A 24618-nucleotide genomic window follows, 5' to 3' on the forward strand; every position below is an offset into this window, starting at 1 on the left:
GAAGCGGAAGGCAGAATCGGAGAATGAAAAATGTGATTGATGCCCACTATTCATAGCATCCAACTAGCTCACACAGGGGGGCTGTGTGTGTATGCGCATGCACACGTGTTTGTGCGTGTGCGTGCGTGCCTGCACATATTTGTGTATGTGTGTGTACATATCCTTACTCCTGCCTCTCTGCTGTGCTGTGTGTGTGCAGTGTTGAAACGAGGCAAGGTCAAGAAGAGTAAGAATGACCTGATCGGTGCTGAGGAGGGAGAGGATCACTTTACTGACATGTCCTCTGTTGGTAAGACTCAACCGTCCTGTACTCTTATCTGACTGACCAGACTCAACCGTCCTGTACTCTTATCTGACTGACCAGACTCAACCGTCCTGTACTCTTATCTGACTGACCAGACTCAACCGTCCTGTACTCTTATCTGACTGACCAGACTCAACCGTCCTGTACTCTTATCTGACTGACCAGACTCAACCGTCCTGTACTCTTATCTGACTGACCAGACTCAACCGTCCTGTACTCTTATCTGACTGACCAGACTCAACCGTCCTGTACTCTTATCTGACTGACCAGACTCAACTGTCTGACTGACCCAGGGTTGCCATGTCTGCGGTTTTCTTGCCAAATTACGGCTACTTTGAAAACCGATGTCGCGGGTGAAAATCTATTGGTCGTGGGTTGCGGGTTTATGGGCTACTTCTAAATTGTACCGCGACCGCCATGCCATTTCTCTTAAAAAAGATATGTATATATTTCACTGGGACCAGCTGCTGCTGATTATCAGGCAGTGAGCAGGCTGTTAGTGAGTGAGTGAGTGAGTGAGTGAGTGAGTGAGTGAGTGAGTGAGTGAGTGAGTGAGTGAGTGAGTGAGTGAGTGAGTGAGTGAGTGAGTGAGTGAGTGAGTGAGTGGTGGGGAGGGCTGGAGGGGTGTGTGTGTGTGTGTGTGTGTGTGTGTGTGTGTGTGTGTGTGTGTGTGTGTGTGTGTGTGTGTGTGTGTGTGTGTGTGTGTGTGTGTGTGTTGAGAGCACTGGTTGAGAGAGCGCTGCAGCAGGCAGCTGAGTCACGGAGAAAAAGCAGCATGCACACAGGTCATGACACCAGTTTACCAGTTGTAGGTAGGCTATTTAGATTGTCGTTATGAAGACAACTATTTCCAACCCTTTTTCCTTAAAACATATTAACATGCAAGAACTGATAAAATGATGACAAGCACTGGAAAACAACTTTAGGCGCACTAGAGCGCTTCAGATAAGTTGAAATAAAATAAACTGCATTCTAAAGTCGACTTTTCTAATGGGAAACCATATCAAGCAAAGGGTTTTTACGCATGCTCAGTTCTTGGAAGTTATGGAACTCCATTGGGTGCTTCTGTTATGGGGAAAAGTTCACAATGATACTGACATGGAGAATGATACATTTGCATTTGTTAGCCATCATGTAGGCTATTCATTTCTATGCCAATTTAGGCTACTGTAGCCTACCATTTGATACAATAAATATGTCAAAATGGCGATATCACTGGAGTCATTGCAAATCAATGTGCACCACTTGTGTAGCCTACCTGGAGCTAGAAAACAGATTTAATAAATAGCCTATAACTTCAGTTTGTTGTTGTAGCCTTGTGTTATTATGCAATTATTAATGGCCATGTTTAGTTAGGCTAATCAAATTAGAAGTTATCAATTGTGATCATGATCACAGCTCTATCGCAAATGTATCATTCTCCACATTTAATGTCAGTTTCATTATGGAATTTTCCTGAAATGAGATGGCCTATCATGGGCTATATGCGACCTGCATCTAGCTCAGCAAACCATGGCAAAGTTGAATTGCAATTATAAACCCACATTTTAGTCAGTAGCCTATTCCTATTGAAATAAACAGTCACTCTCGCAAATAGGCCAGTTATAACGTTTTTTTTCCGGCTTAATTTGGCACATAATAACAGCACAATTGCCAGAAAATAGCCCAATATTCGTTTTTTTGAAGTTCGTCCAAGTATTTCTTGCACAGCGATTTCAAGATCCTCTGTCCAACTTTCATCACTTATACCCTCCTGTCGGATTTATCTATAGGTATGCACATGCGCAAAAGGGAACGCTGATTGGTTGAAAGCCATGGGATATCAGACCGTGTACCACGGGTATAACCAGAAAAATAATTTTAAATTTCTAATTATGTTGTTAACCAGTTTATAATAGCAATAAGGCAAAAAAATCCAGAAAAACGCATGTCAAAAATGTTTTGCATTTTAATGAGGGAAATAAGTTTGACCCCGCTGCAAAACATGACTTAGTACTTGGTGGCAAATCACAGAGGTCAGACGTTTCTTGTAGTTGGCCACCAGGTTTGCACACATCTCAGGAGGGATTTTGTCCCACTCCTCTTTGCAGATCTTCTCCAAGTCATTAAGGTTTCGAGGCTGACGTTTGGCAACTCGAACCTTCAGCTCCCTCCACAGATTTTCTATGGGATTAATGTCTGGAGACTGGCTAGGCCACTCCAGGACCTTAATGTGCTTCTTCTTGAGCCACTCCTTTGTTGCCTTGGCCGTGTATTTTGGGTCATTGTCATGCTGGAATACCCATCCATGACCCATTTTCAATGCCCTGGCTGAGGGAAGGAGGTTCTCACCCAAGATTTGACGGTACACGGCCCCGTCCATCGTCCCTTTGATGCGGTGAAGTTGTCCTGTCCCCTTAGCAGAAAAACACCCACAAAGCATAATGTTTCCACCTCCATGTTTGACGGTGGAGATGGTGTTCTTGGGGTCATAGGCAGCATTCCTCCTCCTCCAAACATGGCGAGTTGAGTTGATGTCAAAGAGCTCCATTTTGGTCTCATCTGACCACAACACTTTCATCCAGTTGTCCTCTGAGTCATTCAGATGTTCATTGGCAAACTTCAGACGGGCATGTATATGTGCTTTCTTGAGCAGGGGGACCTTGCGGGCGCTGCAGGATTTCAGTCCTTCACAGCGTAGTGTGTTACCAATTGTTTTCTTGGTGACTATGGTCCCAGCTGCCTTGAGATCATTGACAAGATCCTCCTGTGTAGTTCTAGGCTGTTTCCTCACCGTTCTCATGATCATTGCAACTCCACGAGGTGAGATCGTGCATGGAGCCCCAGGCCGAGGGATATTGACAGTTCTTTTGTGTTTCTTCCATTTGCGAATAATCGCACCAAATGTTGTCACCTTCTCACCAAGCTGCTTGGCGATGGTCTTGTAGCCCATTCCAGCCTTGTGTAGGTCTACAATCTTGTCCCTGACATCCTTGGAGAGCTCTTTGGTCTTGGCCATGGTGGAGAGTTTGGAATCGGATTGATTGATTGCTTCTGTGGACAGGTGTCTTTTTTACAGGTAACAAACTTCGGTTAGGAGCACTCCCTTTAAGAGTGTGCTCCTAATCTCAGCTCGTTACCTGTAAAAAAGACACCTGGGAGCCAGAAATCTTTCTGATTGAGAGGGGGTCAAATACTTATTTCCCTCATTAAAATGCAAATCAATTTATAAAATTTTTGACATGCGTTTTTCTGGATTATTTTGTTGTTATTCTGTCTCTCACTGTTCAAATAAACCTACCATTAAAATTATAGACTGATCCTTTCTTTGTCAGTGGACAAGCGTACAAAATCAGCAGGGGATCAAATACTTTTTTCCCCCACTGTATATAGCCAATATAAAACGGATAAGGGCTGTGTCCAAAGAACAGCCCTTAGTTGTGGTATATTGGCTAAATATCACACCTTGGGCGTTATTGCTTAATCATAGCAGTCAAAACAAGTTAAATCGACATCCATTGATGGGAAATGATCTGGTGGGTTCAATAAGGGCAAATTCTCCTTTCTTTTGTGACATATTCTTAAGCTCACAATAATTATTATTTTGATGGAAAACCTAATTTTGCTTCTTAGCCTACATCGTTACAAATTACGCCGATATTCCTTCTTAATTCGCTCGATAACATTATAGAAAAAGGGTTTATTAGATAAATGTGGCAACTTCTCTGTTGCTGCCTTGTGGCTGGGTTAGACATTTTTGCTTGACCTGGCAACCCTGGACTGACCTCAACCTTCACCTTTGACCTTATTTGACTGACTCAACCTCCCAGTTTTTGTAGGGAACTCTTGACCTTTTACGTAATAACTTCTTGAGCTTGTCCTTACAGGTTGCACCATATCTAGGCTGTTGGTAATATGTCTCATTTTCACTCTCTGACCTTTGGCCTATTCAAATGTTTTCCTATCCTCATGCGTTGTTCTAATGCCTCAATGTATTTGACTGTTTTCTCTGGTATGTAACACGAACTAACAACACTTGTTATACAAGGAAACTGTTTTTTGAAGATTTTGCTTGTTTTACTGATTCTTTGTAGCATGTCACCTAGAGGGAAAATAGGTGTAATTAACTTTTCTTATTATACTGTAAAATTCCTCCAGCATATTGGAATTAGAGTTCAATTCATTTAATTATTTAAGTTCAGTTCGCTGCACAGGAAAAAAAAGATGTAATTGCTTGGCTTTGGGGGAAATGCTTCTAAGCATGATAACTGAACCCATTGGAGTGCATTCATATCAACGGAACCAGCTGGATTCCTCTCCTGACAACCTCCTGTGGCTGTTTCCCATCTAAGTGACTGTCATGGGGATACATGCGTTATTACGCCGTCAAATCTAACATTTCACTTGTTCTTATTCTAGGCTCAAGATCTGATTTCACTCCCGTTGAGGCAGATTACAACCTTGAAATGCAAAACATGTATATTTTCAGAGTGGAAAGCTCCAGTTATTTTAGAGCTTCTTCTTCCTTCTGATTCTTTAGATACTTTTTCTTTGGTCATTTTAGTCTTAGACATTTTAGTGTTAGCCATTTTTAGTCTTAGCCGTGAAGTTCTTTAATTAGCAAAGAAGCTGGGATTTATTCAGGTGGAATGTAGAGGAGGTGGAGTCTAAGTATGGAGCTTCTGGGTTTGATTACAGCCTGAAATAGCCTGAACATTCTTGTACGGTTCCGCCTCAGATACAGAAATACAAACTTAATGCTGGATGCAAATATCATTTTTGTAAACAATTTCAACATATATTGTAATATAATGTTCAAATCACCCTAGATTTGCCGATGATGGCGAGGATGAGGGTGATGATGATCATAATTATAATAATGATGATGATGATGATCATGCCGATGACGATGAACAGTAAATCCCTTTTGGAAAACTGACATGATGGATGGCGTTGAACACCTTTCTGTGATGACTTCACTCTTTTACCTACTTCCCCTTAGTGCCCCCAGGCTCACCGTTTGGCCGGGCCAGTGTGAAGAGCATTAAGCTGGACAGCTCATCCTACTTCCGCCGCAAGGAGAGGAGAATGCGTTTCTTCATCCGTCGCATGGTGAAAGCCCAGAGCTTCTACTGGACAGTCCTTTGTCTGGTGGGGCTCAACACACTGTGTGTGGCCATCGTCCACTACGACCAGCCTGAGTGGCTCACCACTGCCCTGTGTAAGTCACACACACGTGTATGTGCATGTAGTCAGTAGGCACACACACACACAGAAGCATACACACGCGCACACTTACATTCACTATCGAATGGATGATTATCGGTAGGTGCCGAATTAAATCAACAATGTCCTTCCATGTGTCCTCCATCCCTCTGGAACCCCAGACCTGGCAGAGTTTGTGTTCCTGGGTCTGTTCCTGTCTGAGATGAGCCTGAAGATGTATGGCCTGGGAGCCAGGAACTACTTCCATTCCTCTTTCAACTGCTTCGACTTTGGTGTAAGTCACCGTAAATGCCTTTGGAATACCTTGAAGAGCTAATTATGATCTATTTCAGATGCTAACTTAACCTGACTTACATGGCCACTGGATCAATTTTTTTATATGAGAATTAAATGTTGAATTGATTCATTGACAGTGACAGTGATTTGCTGTCCGAGTAGCAAGTAGTAGCTACTTTGTTACAGTAGTTCTTTCCCCCTTTTCTCCACTCCTCCTCTTTTCTCCTCTCCTCTTTTCTCCTCTCCTCTTCTCCACAGGTGATAATAGGGAGTATACTTGAGGTGGTGTGGTCGATGATCAAACCAGGGGCATCCTATGGCATTAGTGTACTGAGGGCTCTTCGTCTGCTCAGGTTATTCAAGTTTACCAAGTGAGTGAACACACATTTGAGTCCACACATAGGCCGACACACGCTTGCACTCACTTCGTGAGGTCTGGCGTTGTCCCACTCTGTCAGTGTATAATCCTATTAACCTTTTACTGCAGTGGGCGAAATCAGGGTCACCGAGTGTTTCTTGGTAGTCTTAAACAAATCTACTTTGAAACTGTAACGGCCGTCATTAAAGGTAGACCAAGGCGCAGCGTGTTGAGTGCTCATATTTCTATTTATTATACTGACACACTATAAACAAAACAAGAAACCGACAGCCAAACAGCTCTGTCAGGTAAGAATTACTAAACAGAAAATAACGACCCACAAAATCCAAAGGAAAACAGGCTACCTAAGTATGGCTCCCAATCAGCGACAACGATGTACAGCTGTCCCTGATTGAGAGCCATACCAGGCCAAAACAAAGAAATACAAAACATAGAAAAAAGGACATAGAATGCCCACCCTAGTCACACCCTGGCCTAACCAAAATAGAGAATAAAACCCTCTCTATGGCCAGGGCGTGACAGAAACAATAGTATACACCTCACACACATGGTTATGGGCTTAGAAAACAGAAGACTCCTGTACCATGTCAGATATAGAGTTTCAAGGTATTACATTTAGAGTTTGAATCCCAATATTACACTTTATATTCATCACAGAAGACTAACAAAAAATATGCCAAAAACAGTTTATTAATTATGAAATGATGAAAACTATTAATAACATTCCACCCATGAGGACACTAGGTTATTTGACTGCAGGAAAAGGCTACCGTTAGGTAGCAGTCATTTTATACTCACTAGATTAGTAATCCTTTGATTCACAACAATATAGGACATTTTTTCTCCCTGTCCATTCACTATCGCCCTCTCTCTCGCTCTCTCTCTTTGTGTCTCTTTCTCTCTCTTTCTATTTCTCTCTCTTTCTCTCTCTCTTCTTTCTCTTCTTCCTTTCTCTTCTCTCTGTTTTCCCCAGGTACTGGAACTCCCTGAGGAACCTGGTGGTGTCTCTGCTCAACTCCATGAAGTCCATTATCAGCTTGCTCTTCCTCCTCTTCCTCTTCATTGTGGTCTTTGCTCTGCTGGGCATGCAGCTCTTTGGAGGACAGTGAGTATTCCCTCCACACTCCTCCATGGAACCTGACCCTTGACCCCTAACTTTTCACCCCTGACTCCTCTCTGGTCCTGTTTCCTAATCTCCCTCCACAACTCTCTCTCTCTCTCTCTCACACACACACACACACACACACACACACACACACACACACACACACACACACACACACACACACACACACTCCTCCTACCTCTAACCGTCCCCCAGTCCCTCCTCCTCTTTCTCTAATCCCTGGCCCAGCAGTGCAGTGGTGTCAGACACATTGCCACAGCAGAGACCAGCGCAGCGGTGTAGCTTTGATACCAGGCTGTGTAAAACCCCATGTCTTCGGCTGACAATGACAGCTCCTGATCTGTGCTATGCTCTATTAATCAAAGCCCTGGCTCCAACTCAGCTCTGCCTGGCGACAGCCACAAACACACCATCTGGTAGGACGGTTTATAATTTAGGCCAGAGGCCAGTCAAAATACCTTCCTCATTTTTTAGTCTGGCTTACACAGTGTTTACGTTGTCATTCGATTTTTACCTCAGCTGCCAATGCTAACCCGTTTATCGTTTCCATTGTAGCATGTAAGAGGTAAGATCACTGAAGGGAAACTCCAGTGTCATATTCTCACCTATCTCCCAGAGTGACAGCTTTGACGGATGCTGCGTTCCCATTGGGCTGTTTGGAGGGAGAAAGAGAGTGTTCCCATGGTGCCATGATCAATTTAAACTGGGCAGCTCCGTCATAATGGCCACTACAGTCTGGGCTGATGGATTTGTGTGAAAACGCTCTGACGTGCACATGGTGCTCAGCGGTTGGGCCTCATTTATCATGTGATATGAGTCTGCATGCATTGTTCTTTTCCTATGAAATCCACCTGTGTCCAGACTCAGTGTAAAACCTCATGGTAGACAGAGACAAGGCATAAATAAACTTCGATGTATGGTTGTGACCATGGTGATTCCAATATTGTTTGTTTAAAATCTATCAAAAGTAGAGAACTAGTAAAGTAGAGACATGAATAAGGAGTCCTTATGGTATAGCTGACCCTGCTCAGTCCTGACTCATTTAGGATTTTAGACAAATCTGACTTAGATGACCAAATCTCTGAACACATTTCTTAGGAATCACAGATTTGAGAATATTCTTTAACCCTTTGACGCGTACGATCACATATTTGGGATCATTGTTGAGTGGTCCCTGCAACGTACCATCGCAAATATGTGATTGGAACAGTAGCAACAGAACGTATGATGCAACAAACGCATCTAAACAGCAGTGTTGTCTGAAAAGCATCTAAACAATGTTTTGTACTGATGGGAAATAAAAGTCTTCACAAATGTATTCCTCAACTTCACCTTTTATTGTAAAAGATAAATGCGAACTTCATCATCCAATCATCACATGGAACACATCCACAGCTAAACTCATTCCATAAACCAGTCTAAATAAAAGCTTGTGCTGACAAAAAACAAAACATAAGTTTAAGCGACCTAACAGCCAGACCTGTTTACAATGTACCACATCTCTGGTGAGCACAAGGGAGAAATATTGTTTAGAAATTAGATGCGTGTCTGCTAAGCTAACAGTAGCTAAATTATTTATGATGGCAGCCATGTTTGTTTATGTTTGACAAGCGAAATCTCCCTAATCCCAGAATGCCATTCACTATAAGACGCAAATAAACAAAGTCAATGATTTGCCTAAAAAATACAGTACAAATACATGCCTACTGCTTTGCCTAACCGTAGCGCCAAAGCTGAACAGAGTTGCCAGATACTGTATGGTTTAAACTATTTTAGGGGGGTTTGTCAGGGTCTTCATTTCATTTGTGAGGGGGTGTCAAGTCTATGGGAGGTAGAAATGGGTGAAGGTATTGTGGGGGGATATGATGCAGGAAATATTACTATCATGGGGGATTTATCAATAAATGGGGGACAAACACAGGAGAAGTTTATAAGCTAAATACAAATAAAACCCCTAGAAACGGGGTCTGAGCTGGCAACCCTGAGGTACCATATTTACAATCTGATGCCGCGTTCAAAACAACTGGGAACTGGGATCTCGGAAATCTCAGACTTCAGACTTCAGTACGTTCAAGACAACTGGGAACTCTGGGGAAAAAACGAGCTCCGAATGGGATTTTATTTTGGCACTGTCATCCAACTCGGAATTCCAACTCTAGAACTTGGCCTCTTTCTAGAGGTCCGACCGACAGACACTTGCGTGACAACCAGAATGCATTGTATGATGACAACAAACATGGCGCCACACATAGCTGGCAATTAGCTTACCATTAGCTCATCATAATCAGTACAACCTTCTAAAAAGTATTTTACGCACATCATATGTGTCCATTACAATCTATGCAAGAATCGGAATGCATGATTTGTCACCAGTACTTGAAAACGTGAATAAAACAATAAATACATTTTGCTCCATATACATACAGTGAGTTCGGAAATTATTCAGACCCCTTGACTTTTTCCACATTTTGTTACGTTACAGCCTTATTCAAAAATTGACTAAATAAAAAAATGTCCTCAGCAATCTACACACAATACCCCATAATGACAAAGCGAAGAAAAAAAATGGTAGACATTTTTGCAAATGTACTAAAAATACAAAACAGAAATACCTTATTTACATAAGTATTCAGACCCTTTGCTATGCGACTCGAAATTGAGCTCAGGTGCATCCTGTTTCCATTGATCATCCATGAGATGTTTCTACAACTTGATTGGATTCCACCTGTGGTGAATTCAATTGATTGGACATTATGGAAGAATGGCCAGACAGAAGCCACTCCTCAGTAAAAGGAACATAACAGTCCGCTTGGATTCTGCCAAAAGGCACGTAAAGACACTCAGATCATGAGAGACAACATTCTCTGGTCTGATTAAACTAAGATTGAAATCTTTGGCCTGAATGCCAAGCGTCATGTCTGGAGGAAACCTGGCACCATCCCTATGGTGAAGCATGGTGGTGGCAGCATCCTGCTATGGGGATGTTTTTCAGCAGCAGGGACTGGGAGACTAGTTAGGATTGAGGCAAAGATGAACGGAGCAAAGTACAGAGAGATCCTTGAAAACCTGCTCCAGAGCGTGCATGACCTCAGACTCGGGCGAAGGTTCACCTTTCAACAGGACAACGACCCTAAACGCACAGACCAGACAATGCAGGAGTGGCTTCGGGACAAGTCTCTGAATGTCCTTGAGTGGCCCAGTCAGAGCCGGGATCTGAACTTGATCTAACATCTCTGAAGAGACCTGAAAATAGCTGTGCAGCAACGCTCCCCATCCAACCTGACAGAGCTTAAGAGGATCTGCAGAGAAGAATGGGAGAAAATCCCCAAATACAGATGTGCTAAGCTTGTAGTGTCATACCCAAGAAGACTCAATGCTAAAGTCAAAGATGCTTCAACAAAGTATTGAGTAAAGGGTCTGAATCCTTATGTAAATGTAATATTTCCATATTTTAAATTTGCTACATTTTCAAAAAACTGTTTTTGCTTTGTCATTATGGGGTATTGTGTGTAGATTGATGAGGGAAAAAACAATTTAATACATTTTAGAATAAGACTGTAACATAACACAATATGGAAAAAGTCAAGGGGTCTGAATACTTTCCGAAAGCACTGTACATGCAGTATACTACAGCAGAAAAGACAACACAATTTACAGAAAATAAGGCACTTACTTTGATAGGAACGCACACATGTCCAAAGTCCAACAACAATGAAGGCAATGCGGGCGCCAGCCAGACAATGTGCCAGGGGGAAAAGTTTGTGCAAGGCCCCCTGACTAGAGATGCACAAATGTCTACATACTTGATCTGGGGAAACACTGGGGAAGTGCTTTGGCTCTTGTCGAAGAGAGAAGTCTGTCCGGCTCAGTAAAGCCTCAAACATAAATAGTCCGCAACAGGGAAATGGGCTACTTCTTATGTGAATTAATGAGGAGGTGGAACACAATGTTGTTAGAAAATAAAACTTGTTAGAAAATTATTTCAAATTGACAAGTTGAAACATAGCCTACAGATAGTTAGCAGGCAGCGTGCCTTGGTTTGAGTGCAGCATGGGTTAACTTTCCTGTTGCGTAACAATTACATTTTGGAACAATGAGTGCATTCTGACATCCCTTTCATTAAAAAAAACTCACGCTGGGGGCGACCGTTAGAGATATTAGGAACTCGCGTGAAAAAGGTTAGAAGTCACAGAGGGGTGTTGCACGAAATGACTTGTTTTCAGTTAATGGATGAGTCTGGATCCATTGTTCTTTTCCTATGTAATCCACCTGTGTCCCGACTCCATGTAAAAACACCTGGGAGACAGAGACGAGGCATAAACACACTTCAATAGCTATACTCAGACAGCTAATGATTGAGTCGATTATACACTGCAGCGGTTGCACCCCTATCAGCCAACCCCAGACAAATCTCTCAGTAAACTTCATGGAGGAAGGAAAAGTAAACCATTTGAGGGAGCAGTCTCCTGCCCTGCAGAGATTTGAATGTCTGCAGGACATCACCGCTAGCAGGGGATATGTGAGAAGCTAAAATCAAATGCTAATATGAACGATGGGTAGGATAGAAAGATAATGCAGTTGGAATTAGTTTTTTTCATGTAAACATCTGATTATTACCTCGTCTATTAGATAGAGATGGTGTTTTATATTTTTTGGGATCATTTCAGCAGACACTCTTCAGAGTAACTTACAGGAGCAATTACAGTTAAGTGCCTTTCACCTCTTCGGCTCAGGGATTCAAACCTTTTGGTTTCTGGCCCAACACTCTTAATCTCTAGGCTACCTGCTACCTTATAGGTGTGCTACATATCATATCCCTTACGTGCTTTTGGGAAATACTCTAGTCTAGAGGACTGTGGCCGCACGCTATATCCCTTCCTGTTGTAAACTAGAGCATATTCCTCTCATTCTCCACAGAGCAGGGCCAGATGCACATCACGTTGTGCCAGAGCCTGCTTTCACAGGCTTCTGTTTGAGGATTGATTAAATGAAGTCCCTGTAGATGCCTTGTGGGAGCGAAACAACATCCAATCCCTATTATCAGAGTAAACACTGTGGAGGTCTGCACATAGGCCCCAGAGCATGCTGCGGCTGCCACTGCCTCCAGTTAATCTTGCCAACCAAGAGAGAAAAAGGGAAAGAGGGAACGAGGGAAAAGACCACGGCTGCATATTTGCGGGTGGACAATCCAGCTGATTGAACTTAGCACCCCTATACTTACTATCTCTCGCACACACACAAACACACACACACACATATGCCCCACCACCACCACTGCTGGTTCTCTAAGCAGGGTAGATCAGGAGTCGTTTATAAAGCTGGTTGCTGTGGTAACCATATTTGCCGTCTTCCCAATCCAACCGTTACTCTAATGCTTTGTCCTCACGCCATCACTTCCATTCTGATGCGCTTCCATCAGTGGCGTATCGCAGGTCCGAGCAAGGGTAGAGAGAAAATGTGCAGAATTATAGCTAATCTCAGGCTATTTTACAAATTTTGCCATGAGGCTGAGAGAAAATGTTGTTGTTCATCGCTCAGGGATTCATGAAAGACGGGACAGACTCAAACAAATGTATACAAATATTTGTCTTAATATTAGAAACATTTGAAAGATATATTTTGATTGACCAAAGCATCAGCTATCACACCATGTAAAGGAACAACCTCCTAATTATTACATAGTTTGTTTCATAAAATGCAACTAACTGGATTTATGTCAACTCTGTCAGACACCATAAAATGTATTTCATTTGTACAATTATTGTCCAACAAGTGTTTAAAGGCCTTGATAGTTTAATTCTAACATTATATTATTCAAATATGTAATACAAATCTCCAAACGTCTTTTTGTTTTGTTTCATAGCACTATAAAATGTTCCAGGGCTAATTTCGTTAGCATTTTGGGATGTAATTCTAGATTTAGAACATAAAACAACATTTAAAAAGCAAACACTGTCCCTTAGTTCTAGCACAGCAAATACTTCAATTGTTTAAGCATATGTTGCAGAACACTGATTAAAATATTTGTTCAGAATATTGACCAATACATTTTGACAGTGACAGAGTTGACAACAGATACTCAGAACATACATTGAGGGAAAAAAGTATTTGATCCCCTGCTGACTTTGTACGTTTTCCCACTGACAAAGAAATTATCAGTCTATAATTTTAATGGTAGGTTTATTTGAACAGTGAGAGACAGAATAACAACAAAAAAAACAGAAAAACGCATGTCAAAAATGTTATAAATTGATTTGCATTTTAATGAGGGAAATAAGTATTTGACCCCCTCTCAATCAGAAAGATTTCTGGCTCCCAGGTGTCTTTTTTACAGGTAACGAGCTGAGATTAGCTCCTAATCTCAGTTTGTTACCTGTATAAAAGACACCTGTCCACAGAAGCAATCAGTCAATCAGATTCCAAACTCTCCACCATGGCCAAGACCAAAGAGCTCTCCAAGGATGTCAGGGACAAGATTGTAGACCTACACAAGGCTGGAATGGGCTACAAGTCCATCGCCAAGCAGCTTGGTGAGAAGGTGACAACAGTTGGTGCGATTATTCGCAAATGGAAGAAACACAAAAGAACTGTCAATATCCATCAGCCTGGGACTCCATGCAAAATCTCACCTCGTGGAGTTGCAATGATCATGAGAACGGTGAGGAATCAGCCCAGAACTACACGGGAGGATCTTGTCAATGATCTCAAGGCAGCTGGGACCATAGTCACCAAGAAAACAATTGGTAACACACTACGCCGTGAAGGACTGAAATCCTGCAGCGTCCGCAAGGTGCCCCTGCTCAAGAAAGCACATATACATGCCCGTCTGAAGTTTGCCAATGAACATCTGAATGATTCAGAGGACAACTGGATGAAAGTGTTGTGGTCAGATGAGACCAAAATGGAGCTCTTTGGCATCAACTCAACTCGCCGTGTTTGGAGGAGGAGGAATGCTGCCTATGACCCCAAGAACACCATCTCCACCGTCAAACATGGAGGTGGAAACATTATGCTTTGGGGGTGTTTTTCTGCTAAGGGGACAGGAAAACTTCACCGCATCAAAGGGACGATGGACGGGGCCGTGTACCGTCAAATCTTGGGTGAGAACCTCCAGCCCTCAGCCAGGGCATTGAAAATGGGTCATGGATGGGTATTCCAGCATGACAATGACCCAAAACACACGGCCAAGGCAACAAAGGAGTGGCTCAAGAAGAAGCACATTAAGGTCCTGGAGTGGCCTAGCCAGTCTCCAGACCTTAATCCCATAGAAAATCTGTGGAGGGAGCTGAAGGTTTGTGTTGCCAAATGTCAGCCTCGAAACCTTAATGACTTGGAGAAGATCTGCAAAGAGGAGTGGGACAAAATCCCTCCTGAGATGTGTGCAAACCTGGTGGCCAACTACAAGAAACGTCTGACCTCTGTGATTGCCAACAAGGCTTTTGCCACCAAGTACTAAGTCATGTTTTGCAGCAGAGTCAAATACTTATTTCCCTCATTAAAATGCAAATCATCTTATAACATTTTTGACATGCGTTTTTCTGTATTTTTTTGTTGTTATTCTGTCTCTCACTGTTCAAATAAACCTACCATTAAAATTATAGACTGATCATTTCTTTGTCAGTGGGCAAACATACAAAATCAGCAGGGGATCAAATACTTTTTTCCCTCACTGTACATATTTTTGCCTCTAAAAATAAAAATTTTATACAAACATTTGTAAATTATGGAAATGTATTCATTTGAAAATCCCCACAAAAAAAACACAGCTGAAGTTAGGAACAAATCTTATGGAGTTGACAAAAATAGCATTTTTCTTCTTCATTCAAGGTGTATACACAGTAGTTGTTTTGACTCTAAAACCTAATTAAATGTAACATAGTTGGACCGAAATTCATATTCTATCAGGCAGATGGAGATGGTTAAGACCATGCTGATTCCAATATCGTTTGTTTAAATCTATCAAAAGTAGAGAACTTTGTTGCACTACATGTATTGAGGACATGAATAAGAAATGTAGAGACATGAATAAGGGGTCCTTATGGTATAGCTGGCCCTGCTCATTCCTGATTCATTTAGGATTTTAGACAAGTCTGACAGAGTTCACCAAATCTCTGGACGCATTTCTTTGGAATCACAGTTTTGAGAGAAATAATTCACAGAGGGCTATTGCAAGAAACTACATAAGATCTTTTTTCAGTTAATATCCATTATTGGCAGTTTTTAGAATTTGATACACTTTTTTTGAGATTTAAAATTGTGATCCTATGCTCTGGACAAGGGCATTTCTGGGCATAGAGCAGACATGGAAATTAATAATGTTGAAAGAATTAAAAATATTCCCAAAATAAATCTTTTTCCTTATAAAATTCCCCTAAAAATACACTTGAAGATCAAATAATGCAACAAAATCATTTATTTCACAAATAAAAATACAGTTTCCCTGCTGGGCAAGGATTGTCTCAGCTTTCAAGCATATCTGACCTAATTTCCTGGTATTCCACACATTTTGTCATGATGCTGAGAGAGAATGTTGCACTTTCAAAGTACATTTCCTGTAATTCTAAACATTTATTTTATGGCTTATGATGTGTTCATATGCTATCTGGGGGGCCCGACCTCTGGGGGCACCCCAACCAAAAAACCTAAACCTAAGATTGGGGGTCCCCAAAGATCATGGGCTCCCGCCTTGGGGGACTACGGGAGTTAGTGCTACGCCAGTGTCTTTCACTCACACCAGTGTGATCTCTACCAAAGCAATTTCTTAAGTGTACATTGCAAGTCTATCTAGTAATACATTTATAATAACTCATTGGGGTTATCGTGTAACCTTGTCAGAATTTTTGAGCATTCAAAGGGTAAGGGGAAAGCACAACTCAGCATTGACAAAGCCCATCCTGAATGCCCATCTCAAATGACACATGCATCGTATGTCGTATTCTACGCTCATAGACCATTATGCATATTTGGACATGCATATGACTGTATGTAACGGCTTTTGCAAGTGCTAAGGTAAGTCAATCAACAGTGTTTTCATTGGAGCGATTGTTAAACCATTGACGGTTTGAGAAACAGTACTCCTATGAAAATGCGCATCTTGTCTGACTCTGCACACATGTACAGTATAACATGTAGACACATGATCAGGTGGTCGCAGGGGATGGTCAGTGTTTTACTGTGTTAGCAGTGAATGATCATAGTGTCATAGGTAGCATGTATCTGTGCAATGGTGTTTTTTTCTTGTTCTGTGGGATAACTATACATCCCTCCTTTGTATCTTTATTTCATTCTCTCACTTCTTCACGTCTTCTTCAGTTTCGAGACTGCAGACTCAGGTTTTGTCAGGTTTGTTCCTCAAAAGGGAGGGAGTCATTTTAACATGGGGTTGGGGTTCTTGACGACTTGATAGAGCAACATTTCCTTTGTGTGTGTGGGATTGGTAAGGTCATACTACTGACCTGGATAACCTTATGAATGTGTTTGTTGCTACAATGAATCACGGCATGTTTACACAAAGTTTATAACCAAATATAAAATCAAATCAGAGTTTATTTCTCACATGTACAGGATACAGCAGGTGTAAACAGTATAGTGAAATACATGCAATGTCTTCCTCAACAGGTTGGCTATACTAAGTCATATAAAGAAATACACACCAGAAATAATAAAATACACATGAAAACAGAATAAATACACACGAGAATATACACTTTATATGACAAGGTCAGTATCAGTACCAATCAATGAAAGTGATACTGGTGGCAGTTGTGTAATCAGGGTTAAAAGTGACAGCAGGATACATTTTAAAATACTTGAGCGTGTTTCATTGCTGACAATCTATATTATTTATTTAATCAATTTAAAAGTATCTGTTTTCAACCTCTATTCCACTGAGAGTTGTATTGCTTGTTATGGAGAGGTTGGACCTGTCTTGTTTTGTGTAAGCTTGTGGTTATACCTCAGTGGGTGCTTCAGAAGACATTGATACATGTATGTTGTATTCTAGTTAATAGCTATAGTCACAGCTACTGACACACAGCAGAGGAAAACAGAACATGAAAAATAAACTCCAAAACTACCTCTGATGCTCAGGTCTCTTCAAACCTGTCCTCATGCTCTGGCTACGTCCCAAATGGCACCCTATTCTCTTTATAGTGCACTACTATTTACCAGAACCCTATGGGCCACCGGTCAAAAGTAGTGCACTATAAAGGGAATAAAGTGCCAGTTGGGACACCATCCTTGTCTGTTTCTCTACACTATACCATGTAGATAGTTCAGGCGTCACATCAGGAGTGGTGTGTGGCTCCCTCCCTGGTGACTTGTGTTTCCTGGTGTTCCATGGCTCTGTATTATTTCATGACTGTCATATAAAACAACCTTAACCATCTCCTAGGCCAATCCTCACCTGGAGCCTTGGAACCTTGCACTGTGTTTGGGTCGAGGGGGGGTGGACTGTGATGTAATGTAACAGTAAAAATAATGCCTGGGTCTTGAGCCCTCTGTGAGGTTTGTTTTCTTACTATGGGCACATAATACTGTCCTGTCATCTCCACAAAGAAACCACTCAAACAGTGAAAGTAAAGGAAATCAATAATTGTTCAACGCAGCGTTTCTCTATGAATGTTGTAATGTGTGGGTATTTTGATGGAATCCTTTCCATGCACAGAAAGCATGTTTTGAAGCTTACAGTAGCCTACGGTGCACATGCTATGTGTATGTGTACTGAGACACAACATAATGGAAAGCTGTTGTTGCACTGAATTAGTTAGAACAGGTTTTTTTTCAAAGAGTATGCCTGCCAGTTGATGTCAGTTGGCAGACTTTCAGTAATTCAGAGTTGGTGTAGCATATCCAATGACTGCAAATGTCATTATAATAGCTCTATACACAACAACCCATTGACCCAGTTTGTTTGATGATATTGCCTGGATTAAATTCCTATTTGATTTGTGTTTCACATACAGCACTGTGCTCTGTTGTCCCATTTCATCTGCTGTGACCACTAGGGTCACTACACTCCAACCTGGATGGAAGCCAATGTATCTGATTCTGAACGTCCTCTCTGTCATCTCTCAAGCCAGATGTCTTCAGTTTGACTTGATGTGTTCGTTCTTTCTCCAAGGTTTAATTTCGAAGAGGAGACGCCGACGACCAACTTCGATACCTTCCCGGCGGCCATTCTCACCGTCTTCCAGGTGCACCCTGTCTCTAAATGACTCATCTTTCTATTAGCCTGTGTTAGACTTTTGAAAGTCATAACTGCTGAACTTTTGATGCTGCAGCATAACTCAATATTTTGTTAATTTATTATGAATTATGAATAATTTGCGTATTCTTCATCTCTCTGATCAACGTCAGATTCTGACTGGCGAGGATTGGAATGCAGTAATGTATCATGGCATTGAGTCTCAGGGGGGCGTGCGGCGGGGAATGTTCTCATCGGTCTACTTCATCGTCCTCACACTCTTTGGAAACTGTATCCTGTCTGATCCTAAGTCGTGCCATTGCATGGATATCAGAGATTTCGTCTGCATGAAGCATTTATGGAGTGAAATAGAAATATCTCATGTCATGAAAAAACACCGGAGAGAAGTGCTGCAATGAGAGCTGTACATTTTTAACATTTATTTCTGCGGGGGACATGCTCCCGGACCCCCCTAGAAGGGTTCCCCCAGTGAATTTTGAGTTTGAGTGATACTGTAACCTTTTTTAATGGCATGCCATCTAGTCTGTTGCTGATGGTCAAAGTGTTTGATTGTAATGTACAATGGCTTAGCCGTGAAAGCCACTACTGTTGTGTCAAGTTTTTTCCTGAGCTTAGTTCCAACCAGACACTCTCCTGAACGTCTTCTTGGCTATCGCCGTCGACAACCTCGCCAATGCACAGGAGCTCACCAAGGTAAGGCTGAGGAACGCAAGGAACCATGTCCTACCCTGGGAACCTTTTCTGTTTTTTTTTCTGAATAAAATGACCCTTGGTTACCCATCCCTTCTGGTTTATTGGTCCAGGATGAGGAGAAGCAGGAGGAAGAAGCCAATAAGAAGCTGGCCCTGCAGAAGGCCATGGAGGTGAAGGAGGTCAGCCCCATGTCAGCAGCCAACATCTCCATCGCTGTGTAAGTCTAATGTTCCAGTCCCCCCTGTGCTCTCCAAACATGGTCTCTTCCTTCCGTGTTCCCTCCTATTCTGACATCAGCCTGTCGTTATACTGTGAAGTATCAGATATAGCTTGTTCTGCCCTTTGTCAATGTGCTGTTGATGTTGGTGTCTTGGCTCTGAACACTGTCTCTCAAAGTAGCTCTGTTGTGATATTGCCTCTGTCCATGTGTATTCTCCTAACTACATGATTGATATGTCTACGGGGTGGAAGGTAGCCTATTGGTAAAGAGCGCTGGGTCAGTAACTGAAACATCGCTGGTTCAAATCCCGGAGCCGACTAGGTGACAAATCTGTCTGTTAACCCTAACTGCTCCTGTAAGTCGCTCTGGATCAAAGTGTCTCCTAAACGACTAAACTGTAATCTTCTGTGTATATGTTTCTCTTTACGTGTGTGCTTTGACTACGATCCTTCTCTTTCCCCCGTCTATGGCAATATCCCCCCAATTGCGTTGTAATGTTGGTCATGATTGCCTTACAGAACTGGGAGCCCGCCCCTCTGTTATCCTCCTCCCATACTGAGGTGGAAGAGGTGACACGGACAGTGTCTCAATTGGCACCCTATTCCCTATATGTGCCATTTAGTATACATCCCCAATTACATATTGACAGGAGTGGATGCTTGATCTGAAACTGATCTCCGATCAGCATTAGTTTCCTCTGCCTTTCTTTCGCTCTCATTTAGTGAACATCGATATGACTGAGTCATCTACTAGAGTCTGATGGAGTCAGTCAGAACATCTCCTATAACCTAGTTATTGTATCTAACCACACAGCCATGCCCTCTCACCACTGGTATTGGCTTTAGGACTAATTCATCACTAGGCATTAAGGATGCCATTATGCATTAGGTAAGAGATGAGCTTGGCCCTCTATTGACAACATAACGAATATTGACAAAACATTTTGACGGTCAATAAGTCATTGGGTTGTACATGACCATGCATCAGTAATGTCAGTCTCAGCCCAGGTGGGACACATGGTTTATTAGATGGATATGATATGGCCTCTGTGTCCTGACTGTGACCACAATGGCCAGGGCACATATTGATGCAGACCCTCAGAGCAGGAATGCTGATCAGTTTTGCCTTTAAGATCATAATGGATAAGATTATATGGATAGGAGGGACCTGATCCTAGATCAGCACTCCTACTCTGAGACACATTGTGGATACGGGCCCAGGTCAGAATCGTGGTTTGTTTAAGAAACCAAATCATTAAAAATAATTAATAATTTATCTCTCAATGACAGATGAGCATCTGACCAAATTAAGGCAGATTTTAGTTCTAGGTGAACCGAGAATAATAATAAATAAGCACATTTAGATTGACAGTAGCCTACTGTATAAATCCTGATGATTACTTTTGAAGATGCATTTGCCATTATATACTGTAGCAGATTACATTAAGTATCAGATTACATACTGTAACAGACTACATACTGTATCAGATAACATACTGTATCCGATTACATACTGTATCAGACTACATACTGTATCAGATAACATACTGTATCAGAAAACATACTATATCAGATTACATACTGTATCTGATTACATACTGTATCCGATAACATACTGTAACAGACTACATACTGTAACAGATTACATTCTGTAACAGATTACATTCTGTAGCAGATTGCATTATCTTCATTTAGATTTTTGTAAAGTAGAATGATTAAACCTTAACGTTGTTCATTTGTTAGTCTATTTCAAAGCAGGCAGAGAATGTTTTATTTTAGATATCTGCATAATGTGCAATTTTACGAAGCTTTTTACTCTTGATGGAGTGAATCCATAATCATATTTTATTCACTAAAGTAATCATGATGTTTTTAACGAAGACTATTGTCTGTTTGATTGAAAAGTTCACTCTAACATTTGAAAGGCTTTGTAAACCCATTGTGTATTGAACTTTGAAAATCCACTTTGATGCCATTTCTCTCATTACGTTGACTCGTGTTATTTCTTCAGAATGTTTTCAATTTGATGTCTTTGGTAACACTTCAGTGAAGGGGTTTAGTATCTATTTTTAATATTTGCCCCAATATCTGCCTCTATTCCACCCCTGGTAGTCACTTGACCGCAGTATGTAACAATGTGTGGTCTACAGTAGTACAACGTAGGGTATTACAGGACTACAAACTATCTATACTGTATAGTGTACACTACTCCCACTGCTGAAGTGTTAACCACTACTGTAGTTGTAGCTCTGTTAGACTAGTCCTTTATGATCGTGGAGGGGACAGGTGGACAGACGGACACTTTATGGAGGAGTTTGACTGACTTCCACCTCTCCCCACCACATCCTTTTGGCTTGTCTTATCCTTTCTTTCTTTTATTTGTCTTTTTGTTTTATTTCTGCATGTGCAGTTTTGTAAAGCAAAATCGAGATGTACTCTCTCGCAGCTCGTCCGTCTCCAGCGTACATTCACCGTGAGTTTTTGCTCTCCGTTAAAATATTCTCACCCCCTCTCTTCTCCTCCCCCTTCTCCTCCCCCAAACCTGCCTCCCTCTGCTCCCCTGTTTGCCTTGCTCCTTCTCTTCTTTCCCCTCCTTCCAATTCTGACACCCCCTCTTCCTCACCCCATCCACTCCATCTCTCCTTTAGCCTCATGCTCCACCTAGCTTTCCCAATCCGTCTATTCATCACTCTCTCCATGAGTCCTCCCAGTGTTGAGATATGCTTGAAACTGGAGAATCCACTGGTGGCTGTCACTTTAGAGTGAGATTTAAAATAATGACACTTGTCATATTTGCTGAAGTTAAGGCAAAAGAGAGAGTGTGTATGTGCGTACCTGCACGTGCGCGCGTGTGTCTAAACGCTTGTGTGCAATGCATGTGTGTAAATGCGTGTTTGTAAATGTGTGCATGTGTGTAAATGTGTGTGTGTATTTCTGAATATTGGATATGTAATTGTGCATAGCGCCAGGTTTCGTCTGCACTGTGTTGATGCCTGAGGTGATGAGAGTATAACCTGAGCTATAGAGTGAATCATTTCTATATAAATATATCATGTCCTTGTGCTCAGTCAATTCCCCAGGCACTTTGGCAGTTTTACAGCTTATGTTTTTTTATGACCCAGGTTTCTCTTTTTCAACACACTATGAGTGAGGGCCAAACTATATAGTACAGTAACCAAGTGGTAGTCTGCCATACTAGACGATTGAATTGTTGACTTAGTCTTCCCTGACACTTCGTTATCATTTGTTACCAATTAGTAGCGACACATATTTCTAAATGTTGTGGTGTGGTGCTGATGGTGCTAGTCTCTCTCTCTCTCTGTGTGTGTGTGTGTGTGTGTGTGTGTGTGTGTGTGTGTGTGTGTGTGTGTGTGTGTGTGTGTGTGTGTGTGTGTGTGTGTGTGTGTGTGTGTGTGTGTGTGTGTGTGTGTGTGTGTGTGTGTGTGTGTGAGAGAGTTTGTGTGTGTGTGTGTGAGAGAGAGTTTGTGTGTGAGAGAGTTTGTGTGTGAGAGAGTTTGTGTGTGAGAGAGTTTGTGTGTGAGAGATTTTGTGTGTGAGAGATTTTGTGTGAGAGAGAGAGAGAGAGAGAGAGAGAGAGAGAGAGAGTTTGTGTGTGTGTGAGTGAGAGAGAGAGAGAGAGAGAGAGAGAGAGAGAGAGAGAGAGAGTGTGTGTGTGTGTGTGTGTATTTTTTTCTTGTTCACTGTGATTTACCTCTCATAACAAGAGCACATATTTCACTAACATGTCTGTTTGTGGCCGATATGTCTCTCTTACTTACTGCCTATGCCTTGCATACTTTGTTTGCCTATCCGTCTGTTGCTTGTTTGTCTTTCTTACTATGCTTACTTTTGTCTGTTTTATCTACTCCCCCGCCCATCAAGTCTTTAGGTACAGGTGACACCAAGGGGGCAACCTTACTAGTCATACATACATACATACATAGGTCTGCATGTACATTCATACTGTACACACAGATTCATATAGTCAACCACATATAAAAACACATGTACATAGAAAGCATCATTGAAATGATTGCTTAGGATCAGGATCTGTTCATATCGTGATGATGCCATAGAGATCCTATTGGATTTCTAGAGGGGCTATGTTAAAAACCCTCAACGTTCCTGAATGGCATGAACATGGCAGCCATTGTGGTCAGGGAGAAATCCAAAGCAGTCGAATTGGAATAAATGGCAGCAGAGGCACAGGGGATGCTTCTCCTGCTTTTACTTAACTTACGTAAAGCATCTGATATATCAGAAATTGTGTAATAGAATTGTCAAATAATTATAAAAACAGTTTACACAGGTTCTCTGTGTAAATAGCCTCTAAAATATATATGTTTGTTTTCTTTAAAAGCTGTGAGTGTTATAATATGATACAATATCAGTACTTTATTCATTTACAACTTGTCTAAGTCCTGTAATCAACTGATGTCAAACAGTGTTTGGCTGTGGGTTGACTGCATTGTTTGCATGGAATATTGGCTGCGCGATATTGGCAGTTAATTAGAAAAACGATTGGAATCGTTCCACTTAAACTGGCTGGCTAGCTAGCTAACAAACATACTGTGCAGATAATCTTCAAATTCATTGTTTTACTCAATATCTTATCACAGCACTGGTTGGCCACCAGCTTACCAACTCAATTACCAAAATCGCTGACCTTTTTTATCCTTAACAACAAGGTTCATGTCCATTCTTGTATTCAAATTCCACATTCTATGGATGTTACCATATCCCATGGCAGAAGGAACACAAAGGGTTACTTGAACTCTATAATTTCTCTCCCATCTCCACACTAATCCACTACATTTTGGCCTTGGTATTAAAGGAAAGATTCACCCATTTTGAATGTTATATTGTTTTTGTACATCTCTAAAAGATGTTCTATCGATTCTCTGGGTTTTCAAGTGTATGTAAGCTATTGCCATTCAAGCATGTAGAAATACAGCCGGTATGATGAGTTTTGCATCATATGATGCAAAATGTATCACACTGTCTGTGACAATTAGCATTTTTAAAGTTGTATATCTTGAAAACCTGATTGCTGACATGCACAACATTTTGGGACTGTGCCAATAGTGGACTACTGAAACAAATACCAAAAGATATGTTTTTGAGTGGATTATCCCTTTAAGGTTACTTAAAACCAGACTCATTTTTCCTGTTCTCTGTGTGTACTCAAGTTTTCCAGTCTGTTAGGCAAG

At 41.6% G+C, this 24618-nt stretch overlaps 1 protein-coding gene across 1 annotated transcript in view; it reads left to right on the top strand.

The window, feature by feature from the left end:
* The window catches only part of cacna1bb (calcium voltage-gated channel subunit alpha1 Bb), a 222509-nt gene that overhangs the window by 129046 nt on the left and 68845 nt on the right, over nt 1-24618 (top strand). Inside the window, exons 11-20 of the mRNA XM_082958138.1 lie at nt 200-289; nt 5286-5504; nt 5671-5783; nt 6044-6156; nt 7138-7269; nt 18413-18485; nt 18649-18766; nt 19122-19189; nt 19300-19406; nt 21819-21881. Coding sequence (XP_082814264.1) covers nt 200-289; nt 5286-5504; nt 5671-5783; nt 6044-6156; nt 7138-7269; nt 18413-18485; nt 18649-18766; nt 19122-19189; nt 19300-19406; nt 21819-21881 — 1096 coding nt within the window. The remainder of the gene's footprint in view (nt 1-199; nt 290-5285; nt 5505-5670; nt 5784-6043; nt 6157-7137; nt 7270-18412; nt 18486-18648; nt 18767-19121; nt 19190-19299; nt 19407-21818; nt 21882-24618) is intronic.

This window comes from Salmo salar, chromosome 11 (genome assembly GCF_965601325.2).
Source record: "Salmo salar chromosome 11, fSalSal1, whole genome shotgun sequence".
In the NCBI taxonomy this organism is placed as follows: domain Eukaryota; kingdom Metazoa; phylum Chordata; class Actinopteri; order Salmoniformes; family Salmonidae; genus Salmo; species Salmo salar.